At 54.4% G+C, this 15,084-nt stretch overlaps 1 protein-coding gene and 2 non-coding genes across 3 annotated transcripts in view; 2 read left to right on the forward strand and 1 right to left on the reverse strand.

Moving 5' to 3' along the window:
• Positions 1-848: 848 nt before the first annotated feature.
• On the reverse strand, positions 849-931 carry TRNAL-CAG (transfer RNA leucine (anticodon CAG)). Its single transcript has one exon. It is a non-coding gene; the product is annotated as a tRNA-Leu (tRNA).
• A 440-nt stretch (positions 932-1,371) lies between these two features.
• On the forward strand, positions 1,372-1,443 carry TRNAD-GUC (transfer RNA aspartic acid (anticodon GUC)). The gene has a single exon. It is a non-coding gene; the product is annotated as a tRNA-Asp (tRNA).
• Positions 1,444-13,556: 12,113 nt separating this feature from the next.
• LOC133759252 (low affinity immunoglobulin gamma Fc region receptor III-B-like) overlaps positions 13,557-15,084 on the forward strand; it is a 2,003-nt gene continuing 475 nt past the window's right edge. The window contains exons 1-3 of the mRNA XM_062190189.1: positions 13,557-13,609; positions 14,220-14,240; positions 14,587-14,844. Of these exons, the coding sequence (XP_062046173.1) occupies positions 13,570-13,609; positions 14,220-14,240; positions 14,587-14,844 (319 nt within the window). The 5' untranslated portion in view covers positions 13,557-13,569. The remainder of the gene's footprint in view (positions 13,610-14,219; positions 14,241-14,586; positions 14,845-15,084) is intronic.

Below are 15,084 nucleotides of genomic sequence, written 5' to 3' on the forward strand. Positions count from 1 at the left end.
GCATGGTTGGAAGAGCACTGGGGCAGAGCGGCGGCTGCCTCTCCGGGCGCGCTATAATGCTCCCTCGTACGTGGGGCTGCTATGTGAAGCCCACGTGGTCCCCGCGGAGACAAAACATTCGCCAACGGATTCCGGACACCTAGCACCCGGCCGGCCCTCTGTGGGTGTCTGCACCGCCTGCAGCGTCTGTGCTGCCGCGGCGAGGCGGGAACTTGAGGTCAGCGAAGGGCTCCGGGGGGAAGAAGGCCGGGCACCGCGGTGTAGCAGGCCGGGCACCGTCATCTCCCGAGCGCACGGGTGAGGTGCGAGGAGTCCGCCGAGAGGGCCGGGAAGTGGGGCGCTGCAGAAGTGCGCTGCTCTCGGTGGGCTGGCTGCGAGCGGGGGGCGGGAGCCGGTGGGTGACGCTTGGGAGGGCTCTGGGCAGGCCGCACGTCGGGTCAGCGCTCTGGGGCTGGCGCTTTGGCGGGGTAGGGTGGGGGAGCTCTGGGGGCTGGGTCTGGGAGGCGGAGGGTCGTGGTGGTGTCGAACGCAGGGGGAGAGGGTGGTGGGAGGAGGCCAGGAGGCAAGGAGCCAGCAAGACAGAGAGCCAAGTCCCGAGAAGTGGTGTCGTGGGGAGAAGTAGGCGGGACGTGCCAGTGGGTGGGAGTGCGTGTGCGCGCGGAGGAGGCGGTGCTGGAGTGTGGAAGTGAGGTATCGAGGTGAAGCCAAAAGGTGACTACAGAGATGGGTTGCAGGAGGAGTCGGTGCGTTAGAGCGTATACGTGTTGCTGAGTGGGCCGGGGCGTGGAGCGGGACTACAAGGCGAGGTCCAGGCCGGCTTAGAGGCTGGGCGGGCCAAAAGACGACCTTGTCAGGAGTGGGATTCGAACCCACGCCTCCAGGGGAGACTGCGACCTGAACGCAGCGCCTTAGACCGCTCGGCCATCCTGACAACAGACCTGTAGATGTCCTCGTTCGCCTCCCTGTAACTGCACGCCATAGCCTGTGTTCTTTGGTCGACTGGGACCCTGGCGGGCGGGAGGCGGCCCCTGGGCTCAGTCTTGGGCGCGCCCCTGCCGCCGCGTCGTCCTCGCAGCCTCGCCTGCCTGCCTGCACTGCCTTCAATCGGTGAGATCCCCACGTGGGATGCATCAGGCAGGGCGCTCGGGGTGATTGGTTCCACGTCCCCGGGAAGCGTCCGGGTGCGTGGTCGGGTCGGGGTCTGCGCGGAGTGCGAGGATGGCCTGTTGGGTGCAGCGCCTGGGTGGCGTGCGACAGCGCGGAGGAAGCTGTGCCGGAGCGTCGGTGTTGGGACAGTTGATAGCGGTGGAGCGTAGGGCCAGGCCGTCGGGCTCAGACAGATACTTAGATGCAAACCCCCCCCTCTTGTCTTCCTCGTTAGTATAGTGGTGAGTATCCCCGCCTGTCACGCGGGAGACCGGGGTTCGATTCCCCGACGGGGAGACACGAGAAGTTACTTTTTTAACTTCCAGAGTCGCAAGGCAGTAACTGGTTCTGGGCGTTACAATGATTATTTCCCCCTCCCCCTTGTTTCCTTACCACCCTCATTGTTCTGCTGGTGCCTGATGGGTGCTCCCACCCTGAAATACTCCTCTAGAGTAAAGCAAAACTGTCTTGGGTTATTTCTTTTGGAGTTGTTATTTCTTGAGTTGTTATTTCTCCCATTTGACTGTCCTTTTCCTTATGAGCTCTGGTCTCCTTTTTCCCCATCTGACAAATTAAGCTGGGCTCTTTTAATTCTTTCCCTGGCGTTTATTTTTAACGTTTTAAAACAATGAGCAGAAACTTTGTGTATTTCTAAGTCACATCAAAAGGTTGGGTGAAAATTCTTAATATTTCTGTTCTCTGCTGCCCAGTCATATCTGTATCTGCTCCTTGTCCACCCTTCCAGAAATATTACATACCCCTCATAGCTACATATCCCTCCAAAGAAACCTTTTATTTAAGGAATACAAAGTTCATGCTTTTCATAAATACAACTTTAGGAATATAGTGATTCTTCCCACCATATACACCCTCACACCCTCACTCTCACCCCTCCTCCTCCTCCCTCTCCCATTCGCATTCCCAGTCCTGTTCTCCACTAAGATCCATTTTAATTTCCTTTATACACAGAACAACTCTATACTAAGTAAAGAGAGAGACAATTTGCACAAAAAAAGAAAACTGTTCCTCAACAGTCAAGACAAGGGCTGTTCAGCCTTTGCTACAGAATAGTATGTGTCATGTAGCGCATAAACAATGGCACACAACTAAACAGAATGTAAAGACGTGTAGGTGCATGAGTGCTTGTGAGTCTGATTATACAGGGAGCCGCCTGGAAGGATTCACAACAAACTCATTCTTTATCCTGGAAGAAGTGACTGGGGAGCCAGAGCTGTGGTGTAGCAGATAAAGCCATCGCCGCCTGCAGTGCCGGCATCCCATTTGGGCACCAATTCCAGTTCCAGCTGTTCCACTTCTGATCCAGCTCTCTGCTGTGGCCTGGGAAAGCAGTAGAAGATGGCCCAAGTCCTTGGGCCCCTGTACCCACATGGGAGACCCAGAAGAAGCTGCTGGCTCCTGGCTTCGGATTGGCGCAGCTGTGGCCGTTGTGGCCATCTGGGGAGTGAACCAGCAGATGGAAGACCTTTCTCTCTGTCTCTGCCTTTCTCTGTAACTCTGTCTTTAAAATATTTAAAATTAGAAAAAAAAAAAAAAAAAAACAAACCATGCAGAAGAATCAAATGAGCTGGAGAATCAAATCATAGAGGGGGGATTGCTGAGTGAAAAGATATGTCTGTTTCTAATTATTAAGGAATTTTTTTTTACTTTGTTCAGTTTTTCTTTCACTTGAGATTCTAAGTGTGCTAATACTAACCTCCAGCTTGGTGAATTTGTGTGTATGTGTACACCTGCATAATCACCACTCAAGTGAAGACTCTGAGCATTTCCATCATCCTAGATGGCTCTCTGCTGCTCCTTTCCAATTGTAGCCCCGCCAGAAGTAGCCACTATTCTGATATCTATAACAATCAGTCAGTTCTTGGATCTTCATACAAATGAAAGCATACCATTGTTTCTCTCTTATGTCCAACTCTTTTGCCCAACATAATGTTGGTTAAACACCTCCATATATTTGCAGATATCAATTGATATTTTTATTGCAGTGAAAATCCCATTACATAAATATATCAGTGTTTGGTTATTCATTCTCTTAAAAAGGAACATTTGGATAATTTCCTCGATTTGTAGTTATAAATAAGACTGCTAAAACAACATGGTTATATGCTCTTTGGGTGGGCGTGTACACCCATTTTTCTTAGGTATATGAGGGAACTTAAAAGAGATTATATAAAAATAGTTAAAAGAAAAGTTTATGGAGTACATGTTTGGTGCTATAATTAGGATGCCACCAGGGATGACCCCGTGCTATATTGGATTACCCAGTTTTGAGTTCTAGCTCCTCCATTTCCAATCAAGTACTTGACGGTTAAGCACGTGGGCCCCTGCTACTCATGTGGGAGACACAGTTTGAGTTCTGGTCTCTGTCTCCTGCAGTGCACTGTCTATTTATAATTACTATGATTAGCCACACTATTAGTTTTAAGTCATATCTGGCTATTTGCTTTCTATTTGCTCCATATATATTTGCTCCATTTATTTTTTAAAGATTTATTTATTTGAAAGGCAGAGTTACAGAGAAGGAGAGGAAGAGGCAGACACAGAGAAGTCTTCCATCTGCTGGTTCACTCCACAAATGGCCGCAACATCCAGGGCTGGACCAGGCCAAAGCCAGGAGCCAGGAGCTTCTTCTGGATCTCCCATGTGGGTGCAGGGGCCCAAGCACTTGGGCCATCTGCTGCTTTCCCAGGTGTGTTAGCAGGGAGCTGGATCAGAAGTAGAGCAGTCAAGATTCAAATGGGCACCCACATGGGATGTTAGCATTGCAGGTGGTGGCTTTACCTGCTACACCACAGTGTCAGGCCCATTTTCCATATATTTTTAAATTTTTTTAAAAAAATGTATTTGAAAAGAAGAAAGACAGAGAGACACAGATAAAGACAGACAGAAAGAGATCATCCATCTGCTGGTTCACTCCCCAAATGCCCTTGAAGCGGGAATGAGGCCAGGCCGAAACCAGGAGCCTGGACCTCTCTCAGGTCTCCCAGGTGAGTGGCAGTGGCCCAAGTACTGCAGCTATTATCTGTTGCCTCCCAGGACAGGTTGGCAGGAAACTGAAATGAGGAAGGCCGAGCTAGGAGTTGAACCCAGGCACTCTGATGGAATGTGGGCTCCCTAGGCAGTATCTTAACGGCTGCGCTAGGTACCTGTCTCCATACGTTCTTTGTTTCTACATTACTACTTTCCTGCTTTCTCTTGTGTAAATTATATATTTTTTATTCAGATATTTTCCCAGGCTCCCTAAACATCCAGGAATGCCAGGTTTTATGATGCTTGCTTCCAGAGCAGTTATACATACTTCTTAAGCATCAGGGAAGTTCTAGGAAGAGTTCTGCATATTTTAGGGAGGCCCACTCAGTTGTGTGTGTGACACAGGCTCGGCATGCAGTTAGGGGTATAGATCTGACATCAGAAAGGTAGCATCGGGGACGGCATCCCATATAGGCGCCGGTTCTAGTCTCGGCTGCTCCACCTCCCATCCAGGTCTCTGCTATGGCCTGGGGAAGGCAGTAGAAGATGGCCCAAGTCCTTGAGCCCCTGCACCCACCCAGGGAGACCTGGAAGAAGCTTATGGCTCCTGGCTTCAGGTCAGCGCAGCTCCAGCTGTTGAGGCCATCTGGGGATGTCGGCTGAGGGGCGGGGGGAGCAGGCCATGTGAGGAAAGCGCACTCCAGGAGCCTGAGGGGCCCCACATCAGATCTGGAGGCACCTGGGGCCCCGGGGGACACCAAGCGTGGAGCCAGGCCCAGGACGGAAGGCTGCTCAGCTGAAGGCCGATTCTCTGCCCACACATCAGGGCAAGGGCCCCAGGGAGCTCAGCCGATCCTTGGGAGGGGAACGAAGAGGGAGGGGTGGGGAGGGGACGAGAGGAGCTCCCAGAAATACATGGGCCTCACCCCGAGATGTCCTGGCCGGTTCTCTCTCTCTCTCACACACACACACACACTCCACACCCTACATCTACATACTCTTGGGGGCTCAGGGCTCAAGTTCCACCCCTGCAAACGGAGGCATTTGGAGGCCAGGGACAAGCGTACGAAAGGAGGCAGACACAGAGGCAGGTAGGGCATTTCCAGGGACACTACAGCAAAACAGAGATAGGAGACTTTCTAATCACAGCTGGGAAAGCATGAAATAGGAGACTTTTTTTTTTTTTTTTTGGAAGATTTATTTGAAAGTCAGAGTTAGAGAGAGAGAGATCGCTCATCTGCTGGTTCAATCCCCAGATGTCTGCAGTGGCCAGGGCTGGGCCAGGCCAAAGCCAGCAGTCAGGAGCTTCATCCACTTCTTCGTGGGGGCAGGGGTCCAAGCCATGTTCTGTTGCTTGCCCTGGTGCATTAGAAGGGCACTGGATCAGATGTGGAGCAAGTGGGACTTGAATAAATGCCCATATGGGATCCCAACATCACAAGCGGCAGCTTAACCTGCTGTGCCACAACACCAGCCTATGTGAGATGTTTCTAAAAGAAAATGGTTGCAAACATAGGGCATGCTATTAAAAACTCACAATCAGAAAGGAGAATTCTTTGAGAATTCTTTGCACATTGACAGAAGATGTGCATTTCTCTCAATAGATAAAGTATGAATAATTCACAAGTGATGAGAAATCCACGATGAAGAATTTGGGCTTTGGAGCCAGCCCTGGATAAAAAGCCACATCTGTTAGCAGGTTGCCAGCTGGATCGGCCAGGGTGACCTCGTTTCCCCAAAGCCTGGGACAAGTTCTTTTGCTTTCCCGCTTTCTGAGTTTGAGTTGCTCAGCACATATATGAAAGTGGTGTGGCTGCCGGCTGAGTAGCCTTGTGTAGATGTCTCCAGTGAGAAAAGTCATTGGTGTCCCTTCCTGCTCAGCATCTGACTTTCCCTGTGGCCCCCAGTGTCGGCAGAAGCAGCCCTGGGATGGTGGAGGCAGGAGGGTGGGCCGGAGTGACCTTGTGCCCAGCAGAAATGCAGAAGTCAAGCTAACATCACCGATGCTTCTAGAATCACTGAAGGGAAATGAAACTGAGGGCGGCAATCGCATCAAAATCTGAGTGAGGGAGAAAGAGCTCACAGGAGCCCACTAGTAACTGAGTCAGCACCCACAGCGCTAACCCAGTGTTGTGTCTACACTAGAAAAAAGAGGAAGGGGGATGGCACTCTGGCCTAGCTGGTGAGGCCGCTGCCTGCAGTGCTGGCATCCCATATGGGCACCAGTTCAAGTCCCGGCTGCTCCACTTCTGATCCAGCTCGCTACTATAGAAGATGGCCCAAGTGCTTTGGTCCCTGCACCCCTGTGGGAGACCTGGAAGAAGCTGCTTGCTCCTGGCTTTGGATCGGCCCACTTCCAGCCATTGCAGCCATTTGGGGAGTGAACCAGCAGATGGAAGACCTCTCTCTCTGTAACGCTACCTCTCAAAATACATAAATAAAATATTAAAAAAAGAAAACCTTCCTCTTTGGAAGGTCAGGTCACGTGAGAAATGATACCTTCACCTAATTCCTGTGTCTGAACTCCTTGGGCCCTGCCATTCTGGTGATGATCATATGTGGTTTTTCTTTAAATATTTATTTTGTTTATTTGAAAGGCAGAGTGATAGAGAGGGAGAGACAGAGAGAGAGAGAGAGAGAGAGAGAGAGAGATCTTGAATCTACTGGCTCATTCTCCTACTGGGCCAGGCCAAAGCCAGGAGCTTGGAACCACATTTGGGTCTCATGTGGGTGCAGAGGCCCAAGGACTTGGGCAATCTTCTGCTGCTTCCCCATGCACAATGCTAGCCCCATGTATGTATTGCTGACATCCCAAAGAGAGAAAAAATGGGACAGGAAAACATCTGAAGAGATGTTTCCCAAAAATAATGGAACTTATCAGACAACACATACAAGAAATTCAGAGGTACACACAGAGACTAAACACACACACAGACGCTGCCTCAATGTATCGTGTTCAAACTGCTGCAATGAAAAAGAGAACAAGCATTAAAATACCAACAGATCTTCATGTCAAAAATCTTAGAGAGCTAGGATGTGTCACCAACTCTAGCGAAATCTCCAAGGTCATAAGCAGAGCTGAAATTTACTGGAAGAAATCTCAACATATCCAAATCTTCCTTGTGGCCAACTCAATTGGCTGGGAGACCTAGGAACCAACTCTTGTAGCAAATGGAGATGAGCAAAGGCAGAGCATGGAGCAGCGGCCTCCCGACAGCGCTCTGTTCCCAGGAGAGCTGTGAGCCCAGACCTGGTTTCCAGTCTTCCCTTCAAGGTCAAACTTCAGGTCCCCTCCCCTCTGCAGCCTCTTCCTGGAAAGAGGAAGTCACTTTTCTTTCTGGACCTCAAAGCTTCCTCCTCCGAGCCGGCCTCCATGCTGCACTGGGTCCTGTCACAGATCACGACCTTGCGCTCCACGCCCAGGGAGGGAGCCCAGAGTCCTCTGACTTCTCAGCAGGGCGCTCACCAACACCGGCGGTGGTAAGGGCGGTCGCTTCCGATGTGTCCTTGCCGCTTGCAGGGCGGAGCACCCTGGCGTCACCCACCTCTGTCTCTGCACGACTCAGCCGGACGGCCCTCCTGCTGCCCCTCTCCGACTCTTCTTACTCTCTCTGCGCACGCCTGGCTCTCCCACCACCCCTTACACGGAGTCTTTGCTCTGCTGCCTGTCCTCCACGCGCTCCTATGGTGATGTTCTAAATGGGGAGACTCCCCCAGAGGGTGTAGCAGCCCAGGAGCGGGCAGGAGAGGGAAAGGGGTAGCTTGGAAGTCTGTTCAGCATTATAAATTTTTTAAAGAAAAGAATCACAAAAATATTTATTAGAGAGACAGAGAAAGGGAGAGAGACAGAAAGACGAGAAATCTCTCATCCCTTGAACCACTGCTCAAATGCCTAAAACAGCCAGGGGAGGGCCAGGCCAAACCCAGGAGCCCAGAACTCAATCCAGATTGTCTATGCGAGTGACAGGGACTCAACCAAGCACTTCAGTTGTCACCTGCTGCCTCCCAGGGATAGGACGCAGATCTGGGACCGAACCCAGGTGCTCTGATATGGAATGCAGATGTTCCAAACGGCAACTTTGCTAGTACACCAGATACCTGTCCCTGTAGTACAGCTTTATACATGCAAACTTGACAATCCGCTTGTGAAATATAAAATAAAGAAAGATAAAAAGTTGGTGTTTTAAAAAAAGAAGATGCAGAAGAGTTGAGAAACATGATGCTATAGCTTTCTCACTGCTTTGAAACTATTTTGTGGGCCCAGCGCTGTGACTCACTTGGTTAATCCTCCGCCTGCGGTGCCAGCACCTCATATGGGCCCTGGGTTCTAGTCCTGGTGGCTCCTCTTCCACTCCAGCTCTCTGCTGTGGCCCGGGAGGGCAGTGGAGGATGGCCCAAGTCCTTGTCCCTGTACCCACATGGGAGACCAGGAGAAGGCTCCTGGCTCCTGGCTTCTGATGGACGCAGCTGTAGCGGCCATTTGGGGGGTGAGCCAATGGAAGGAAGACCTGTCTCTCTCTGTCTGTAACTCTACCTGTCAAATAAATTTTAAAAAAAGAAACTATTTTGTGCACAACTGTGGCTTCCACAGCAGGGCTGTCAACCAGAGAGGGCTCTACCCTCGGGCGTGTTGGCCAGTGTGTGCAGCGGTTTGGGTTGTTACAACTGGAGAGGCTGCTCCTGGCATCTCGGAGTAGAGGCCAAGGATGCCACTCCATGCTCTCTGATAGACAGAGCAGCCCTACCCCAAAAAGAAACCAGGAGCCTGGAACTCCTTTTAGATCTCCCACATGGGGGCACGGGCCTGAGCACTCCGGCCATCTTCCACTGCTTTCTCGGGCCCATGAGCAGGGATTGGAAGTGGCACATCAGGGACAAATGGGATACTGGTGTCACAGGCAGTGGTGTATCATGCTGTACCACAACGCAGGCTCCTTGCTTTCACTTTTACTTTATACATCTGAGTTGTTTCATTTACTGACAGCAGGAATATATTATAAATCATATATGTATTTTTAGATAAAATGTGTTTAAAGCGACAATAGCAACAGCAAAATTCTGGTGAGAGGAACAGGGACCGAGTCTCTTGGGATAGCTCTGAGCTTGTTCACACTGTCACTGGTATTTCCCACCTGTCCATCTTGTCCAGGGGGAAGGCACTGGTAAACCCAACATAATACACCACAATGGTGTATTCATTTTGAAAAATAATTTTTTTAGAAGTTCTGGTGTCCTATTGCATAATAGGATGACTGTAGGTAGCAATAACACACTGTTCTTTAAAAAGAGCTGGGAGAAAAGATTTTGAATGTTTTCATCAAAGAAATGATAAGCGTTTACCAAGACAGATTTACCATGATCTGAACATTATATAATGTATATGGGTATTGAAACATCATGTGGCATCCCATAAATATGTGTAATTTGTGTCAGTTAAAAATAAGTTCTGAATATTTTCTAAGTGAAAGTATGAATTTACTTTCTGTAACTAAGGCTTAACCCTCAGAGGTAAATTGGCCAGCTCTGCTAGAAAATCCCATTGCTTCCCAAAGCTGCCGATTGGCTTCCCCGGGATTTTGAGAAGACAAAGGCTACTTCCGCAGTGTCTGGACCCTAGCGCTGGAACCAGCTTTGGGATCAGAGAATATTCCAGATGGAGCAGACACAACCCAGCTTGGTTCCGTCCCCTCGCAGAGAGGCAGCGGTCCTAGGGAAGGAAGGGCCTTGAGGTCTCGGCCCCGTCAGACTGAAACCGAGACCCGCGCTTCCTTCCTGCAGCACGCCACCCGCGCTCCTCTCCTGAAACTAAACTGTGCGGTGGGGGGCAGTCTAAGATGCTCTGAGGTGCGGTGACACACAAGATGGGGTTTATAAGCCACTCTCCCGGAAAACATCAAATTTCCGGAAACTTCTTTGTGTCCCGCGCTATTTCAGTAACCAAAGCCAGCGTGAGCAGGCTGTGGGGTAAGCTGCACAGCCAGAGCGGTTTGACTCCCTGCAGGTCTGCTCCCTGTGTCCGCCTCTGCCCGTGTCTGGTGATCTCGCCGCGGGCTCGGGGCTGCGGGGCTGCGCTCTGGGACGTCTGTTTCCGGCCCTCTCTGTGCGCCTTGTGCCGGTGCGGGTTCCAGCTGTTGCTAGGACCCGGTGCTTGTGAACCTGAGCTCCTTCCTTCCAACTTCCTTTCTTGTTCCGGGGGTTCGTCTGCCTCAGTTTCCCCATTGGTTCCCCCTGCCTCCCACCCCCACGTAAAGTCTTCGTCTCTTTTCCTCCGGCACCACGGCTTTCCCCTCCTACTCTCCCTCGCTGTAGAAGACGTGGCACAGTGACTGCTCTCTAGTAAGTGGTTTGCTGCCTGTTGTATTTGTAGCTCGGAGCCTGCTGTGTCTCCTGATTGATGCGAAACAAGCAAGTCCTGAGAGGCAACGAAACGCCTCTGTGCCTCGCAGTGTTCCCATGGTGGAGCGGTGGTGCCGCCAGCAGCAAGGTCGGGGAGTCCTCTTCCCTCCGTGTGAGGCTCACAAAGACGTGCGCGCTTGGCCACAGGGGATCTCGGCAAACATCCTGTCCGCTTTCTCAGTGCGGAGACGGAGGGGCTGAGCTCCGGTCAGCTTCCACAGCTGACCCCGAGTCAAGTGGCCGGGCCTGGAGCTCCCGGCCTCCGGGTCCGTCTCCCTCTTCTCCACTAAGAGAGCCGCTCCCAACCCTGTTCTGTCCCAGTCTCTCCAGGAGTCACACTGACTTCGCCAGGGCTCTCTCCCTGGCAGGCATCCAGCTTCTCCCATTCTGTTGTCTTCGTTGTCTTCTTCCCGGCACTGCAGGCGGCAACTTTTCCCACTATGCCACAGTGCCGGCCCACAGTGTTGTTTTTAAGATTCATTTATTTTCAGTTATCTGAAAGGCAGAGCAACAGAGGGAGAGACCGATCCACAGATGCACCCCTCGAATGGCCACACAGTGAGGTCTGCCCCAGGCCAAGGCCAGGAACCAGGAGCTCCATCTGGGTCTCCCACATGGGTGGCAGGGACCTAAGTACCTGGGCCATTTTCTGCAGCCTCCCCCAGACTCATTTGCAGGAGAGCTGGTTCGGAAGGGGCGGAGCTAGGACTCAGACCTGCACTCTGATGCCCCTGTGGGAAGTGGCAGCTTAACCAGTGCCAGGCCCCTTCAGAATTCCAAGCACCTGCCACGTTGGGGTCCCCTACACTGTGTCTGCAGTCCCGCCCTGTCGCCTGAGTTCCCGGGCCGCGTGTCTAGACGCCGGCTTGGCACCTTCCCCTGAGGTCTCCACAACCACAAGAACCCAACCGCGCCCAAGGCTGAGGTCATCACCTCCTCCCCGAGTGTGGCCCCGTGAGCAGGAGCGGAGGGTGACTCAGAGGCTGTGCTGCTCTTTCTCTCTCTCCGCCTGGGTCACTTCCCCTTCCAACCTGACGCATCCCCCGCCCCGCATCGGGGGCCACAGACAGAAGCTGAGTCCGAGCAGGAAATGAAGCCTCAGGGAAGGAAAGCGAAAGGGGACGGGCGCCTCGCACCCCGCGGCACGGGGCTGAAGCACTTGGGGAACTGGGAAGAAGTGAGAGAGCCGAGGGACGCCCCGCCCGGCTCGGCGATCGCCCGCAGCCCCGGAGGGGCCTCTGCTGTTGCAGGTTCCCGAGGAAGCAGCTGAGGCGCTTGAGCAAGGAGCCTGAGGCTGGGTTACTGCTCTGGCCATGTTTATGGCTGCTCTCGGCCGGGCCGTCCCGCATCCAAGGCAGGAAGATGGCGGCCACAAAAAAGGCGAACACGTCCCCGTCGTTGATCAACTCCGGGCTCCGGCGTGTTGTGGAAAGCGGAGATCACGTGCTGGGGCTAAGCCGACTCTGAAGATCGTCACCGGAGGCAGAGCGAAGCCGGGCATCCTCGCCACACGGCCCCGGGAACCGGAACCGCACCACGCCGTGCGGGCCCAAACGGGTGCGAGCGCTGCAGCGGCAGCCCCTGTGATGGGGGAGGTGCTGCGGGGTTCACCTGGCTGTCACTGGCCCAGGGATTCTCCCACCCTAGAAGCCCAACTCAATGCTCCTGAGAAGTACGCCGTGCGCTTTCTTTTAAAACATAAAGCTGGTCAGAGCTCGTTTTTAAAGTTTCCACATACTGGCTCTGGTCTGGATTTTGCAAGATGTAAAGGAACCACTTGAGAAGCAGTAGGGTGGCTGCTGTCCAAGGCCCAGTGGGGGAGGGGTCGCTGCAAGAACAGGTGGGTGGCGTGGATGGACGGCAATGGGAAGGAAACACCACCAACCAACCCCGAGAAGCAGAGCTTCTGTGATTCCGGGTGGGAAGGGCGTGAGTCGAAGGCAGCGGGCAGCTGCACCTGTGCCAGTCCTTGCCTCCACTCCACACCCAAGCATCAGGGCCCACACCCATCTGCTCCTCTCCTCCTAGACTTTTCCAAGACGATGACACCTGCCCGGACTCTCAGGAATTCCTGGGGGAGTAGCTCCACCAAGCAGAATCACTGGGTTGGGGTCTGGGGCCTCGACTGGGGAGGGTGGGGAAGGGTGGGTGCATCAGGGGATGAGAGAGGTCAACAAGCTTCCCACTGCCCGAACCGTTGCTGGTTGGCAGCCCTGGAGCCCTTGGCCACCAGGCCCAAAGACCAGTCGAGGCCCATGGGCCCCGAGGGGTCTGAGCTAACCTGAGCCACTGGGGCACAGCACAGCCCTGGGGCCACCGAGGCGAAGGTGAGGAGCTACTGCCCTCGCCTCTCCACCCTGCCCCACCTGTCTGCTCCTTTCAGCCTGGCACCAGCGGCTTTTCCCCCTTTGGTCCTCTCTCTCTCTCTCTCTCTCTCTCTCTCTCTCTCTCTCTCTCTCTCAAGGCCCAGCTTTCTTCAGTGTCACACAGAGCAGGTGGAATCCCCTGTGGATTACAGACCCTGGGAAAGGAGTCTTTTGCAAGAGACACAGCCAGTGGGCTGAAGATTTAAACACCTCCTTCCTGCCTGCAGGCCCACCCTGGCTGGGGTGGAGATGGTTCTGGGCCAGGCGGGAGGGTGAGAAAATCTGAGAAAGGCCCACTGGACCCCATCCTGCATCTCAGCTCCAGGCTCTTACTGCCCACTTCTTGGCACTGGGTACCCCAAACCCAGCAGAGGGACACAAGCATCCTGATTGCACCTGCTCTGCCAGGTGCCGTGTGTCCCACACGTTCAGTCAGACACCCGGGGCAGCAAGGGGGTGCACCCACCCCGGCTCCTCCCCCAGGCTCTTTCTTCCTGTTCCTGTCTTGAGAGAGGCTCGCTCCTCAGAATCTGGAGTGCAGAATCAGATGGGCTTCCTGGAAAAGGAACGTGGTGAGTGGCGGACTGGCAGGAGGGGAGGGGCTGTTTCCTTCCTCTTTTCTGGTCCGTGAGTCCCTGCTGTCTGTGTGACTGGCTCACTACAGTGCGCCAGCATGGGGCAGCTGCTGCCCCCAGTGGCTCTGCTGCTTCTAGGTAAGTCTTGGTGGCCCCGGCTGAGGGAGAAGCTCCAGCTGTCCTGGGTTCAACATGGACTCCTTTCCACGCTGAGGTGGGACCGCCAGCCAGGGACGGGACCTGTACCGTGTCTACCACCGCATTTAGCTTCCAGGATGAACCTGACCCCTGGGGGACGAGAGAGGAGGAGGCAGCTGGTTCTGACTGGGGCATAATCAGGGGGTGCAGGGTGAGTGTGAGGTCACTCACCTCCCCCCAGGCCTCAGTTTCCCTCTGCGGGCACTGAAGAGTGTGCCAAGGGGGGCCTGAGGGCTGGCCTTCCAGGGCCCCTCCGTGAGTTTTCGTTTCCACCCTCCCCAGGGGCTGGGGTTGAGGTTGTGTCTGACTTGATCAGGGATCCATCTGTGCCCTGAACCTGGGAGTTTGCTCAGGGAGCGAGGAGTAGGCAGGGCGCTAGGGGCTCTGGTGCAGGTCGGTGCCCAGGGGCAGGCAGCAGCACAAGTGTCCATGAGCGCTCTCTGGGCTCCCAGGGCAGGCGTGAGCGGGGTCCCAGTTCAGTCCCCACCCGCCGCCCCCGATGGCCGATGGCCGCCGCGCTCAGTGTCGCCTGCACTCTTGTCTCTTGCAGTCTCAGCTTCCTCGCGGGCTGGTGAGTTTGCTTCATTTCTGGGATTGATCAAGGGAGGCACGTGAGAGCTGCTGGCCACAGGTTGTTGGGAAATGACCATCGCATGGGCAATGGCTGAGGTGGGGCTGGCGGGGCAGTTCCCCCAACACGGCGGGCCTCGTCCCCGGGCTCGTCTGGCCAGTTTTCCTCAAGAGACAGGACAGCCCTAAAGTGGGGCTCCAGGCCAAGACGCTCACAGGCTGAGTCAGTGGCTCTGCCTGAGCCGCCCACGGTGGTTGTGCAACAGGCTCCTTGGGCTTCTCCCGGGGCAGGGCCAGCGGGCCCCGCCAGCCCCGCGTCCTCACCCCGTGTTCTCCCGCCTCCGCAGCGGATGTCCCCAAGGCGGTGGTGATCCTGGACCCTCCGTGGGCCAGCGTGCTCAAGGACGACCATGTGACTCTCAAGTGCCAGGGGCCCCACCCTGCTGGGGACAACACCACACAGTGGCTGCACAATGGGAGCCTCCTCTCCAGCCAGGCCCCCGCCTACACCATCACAGCTGCCAGGGCTGAAGACGGGGGCGAGTACAGGTGCCAGACGGGCCTGTCCTCGCTCAGCGACCCAGTGCAGCTTCGTGTCCATCTCGGTGAGTCTGTGCAGGGAAGAGGGACTGCACCACTGACGGGGGAGGCGAGCGGCCCTGAAACGCTGGGGAGTCAGGAGCTGATGGAACCAGAGCAAGACAAGGGCATCGCAGACAGAGCAGCTGCTCTAGCCGTCCACAGGCCTTCCGCAGATGTCCAGGCCCCCGTGTAACAGACAGGTCTGGGGCCTTCGCCCCTGCAGGAGTCCCGTCCACACAGCGTGCACACAGGGCAAGGTGCCA

Source organism: Lepus europaeus, chromosome 5, assembly GCF_033115175.1.
Source record: "Lepus europaeus isolate LE1 chromosome 5, mLepTim1.pri, whole genome shotgun sequence".
Taxonomy (NCBI): Eukaryota; Metazoa; Chordata; class Mammalia; order Lagomorpha; family Leporidae; genus Lepus; species Lepus europaeus.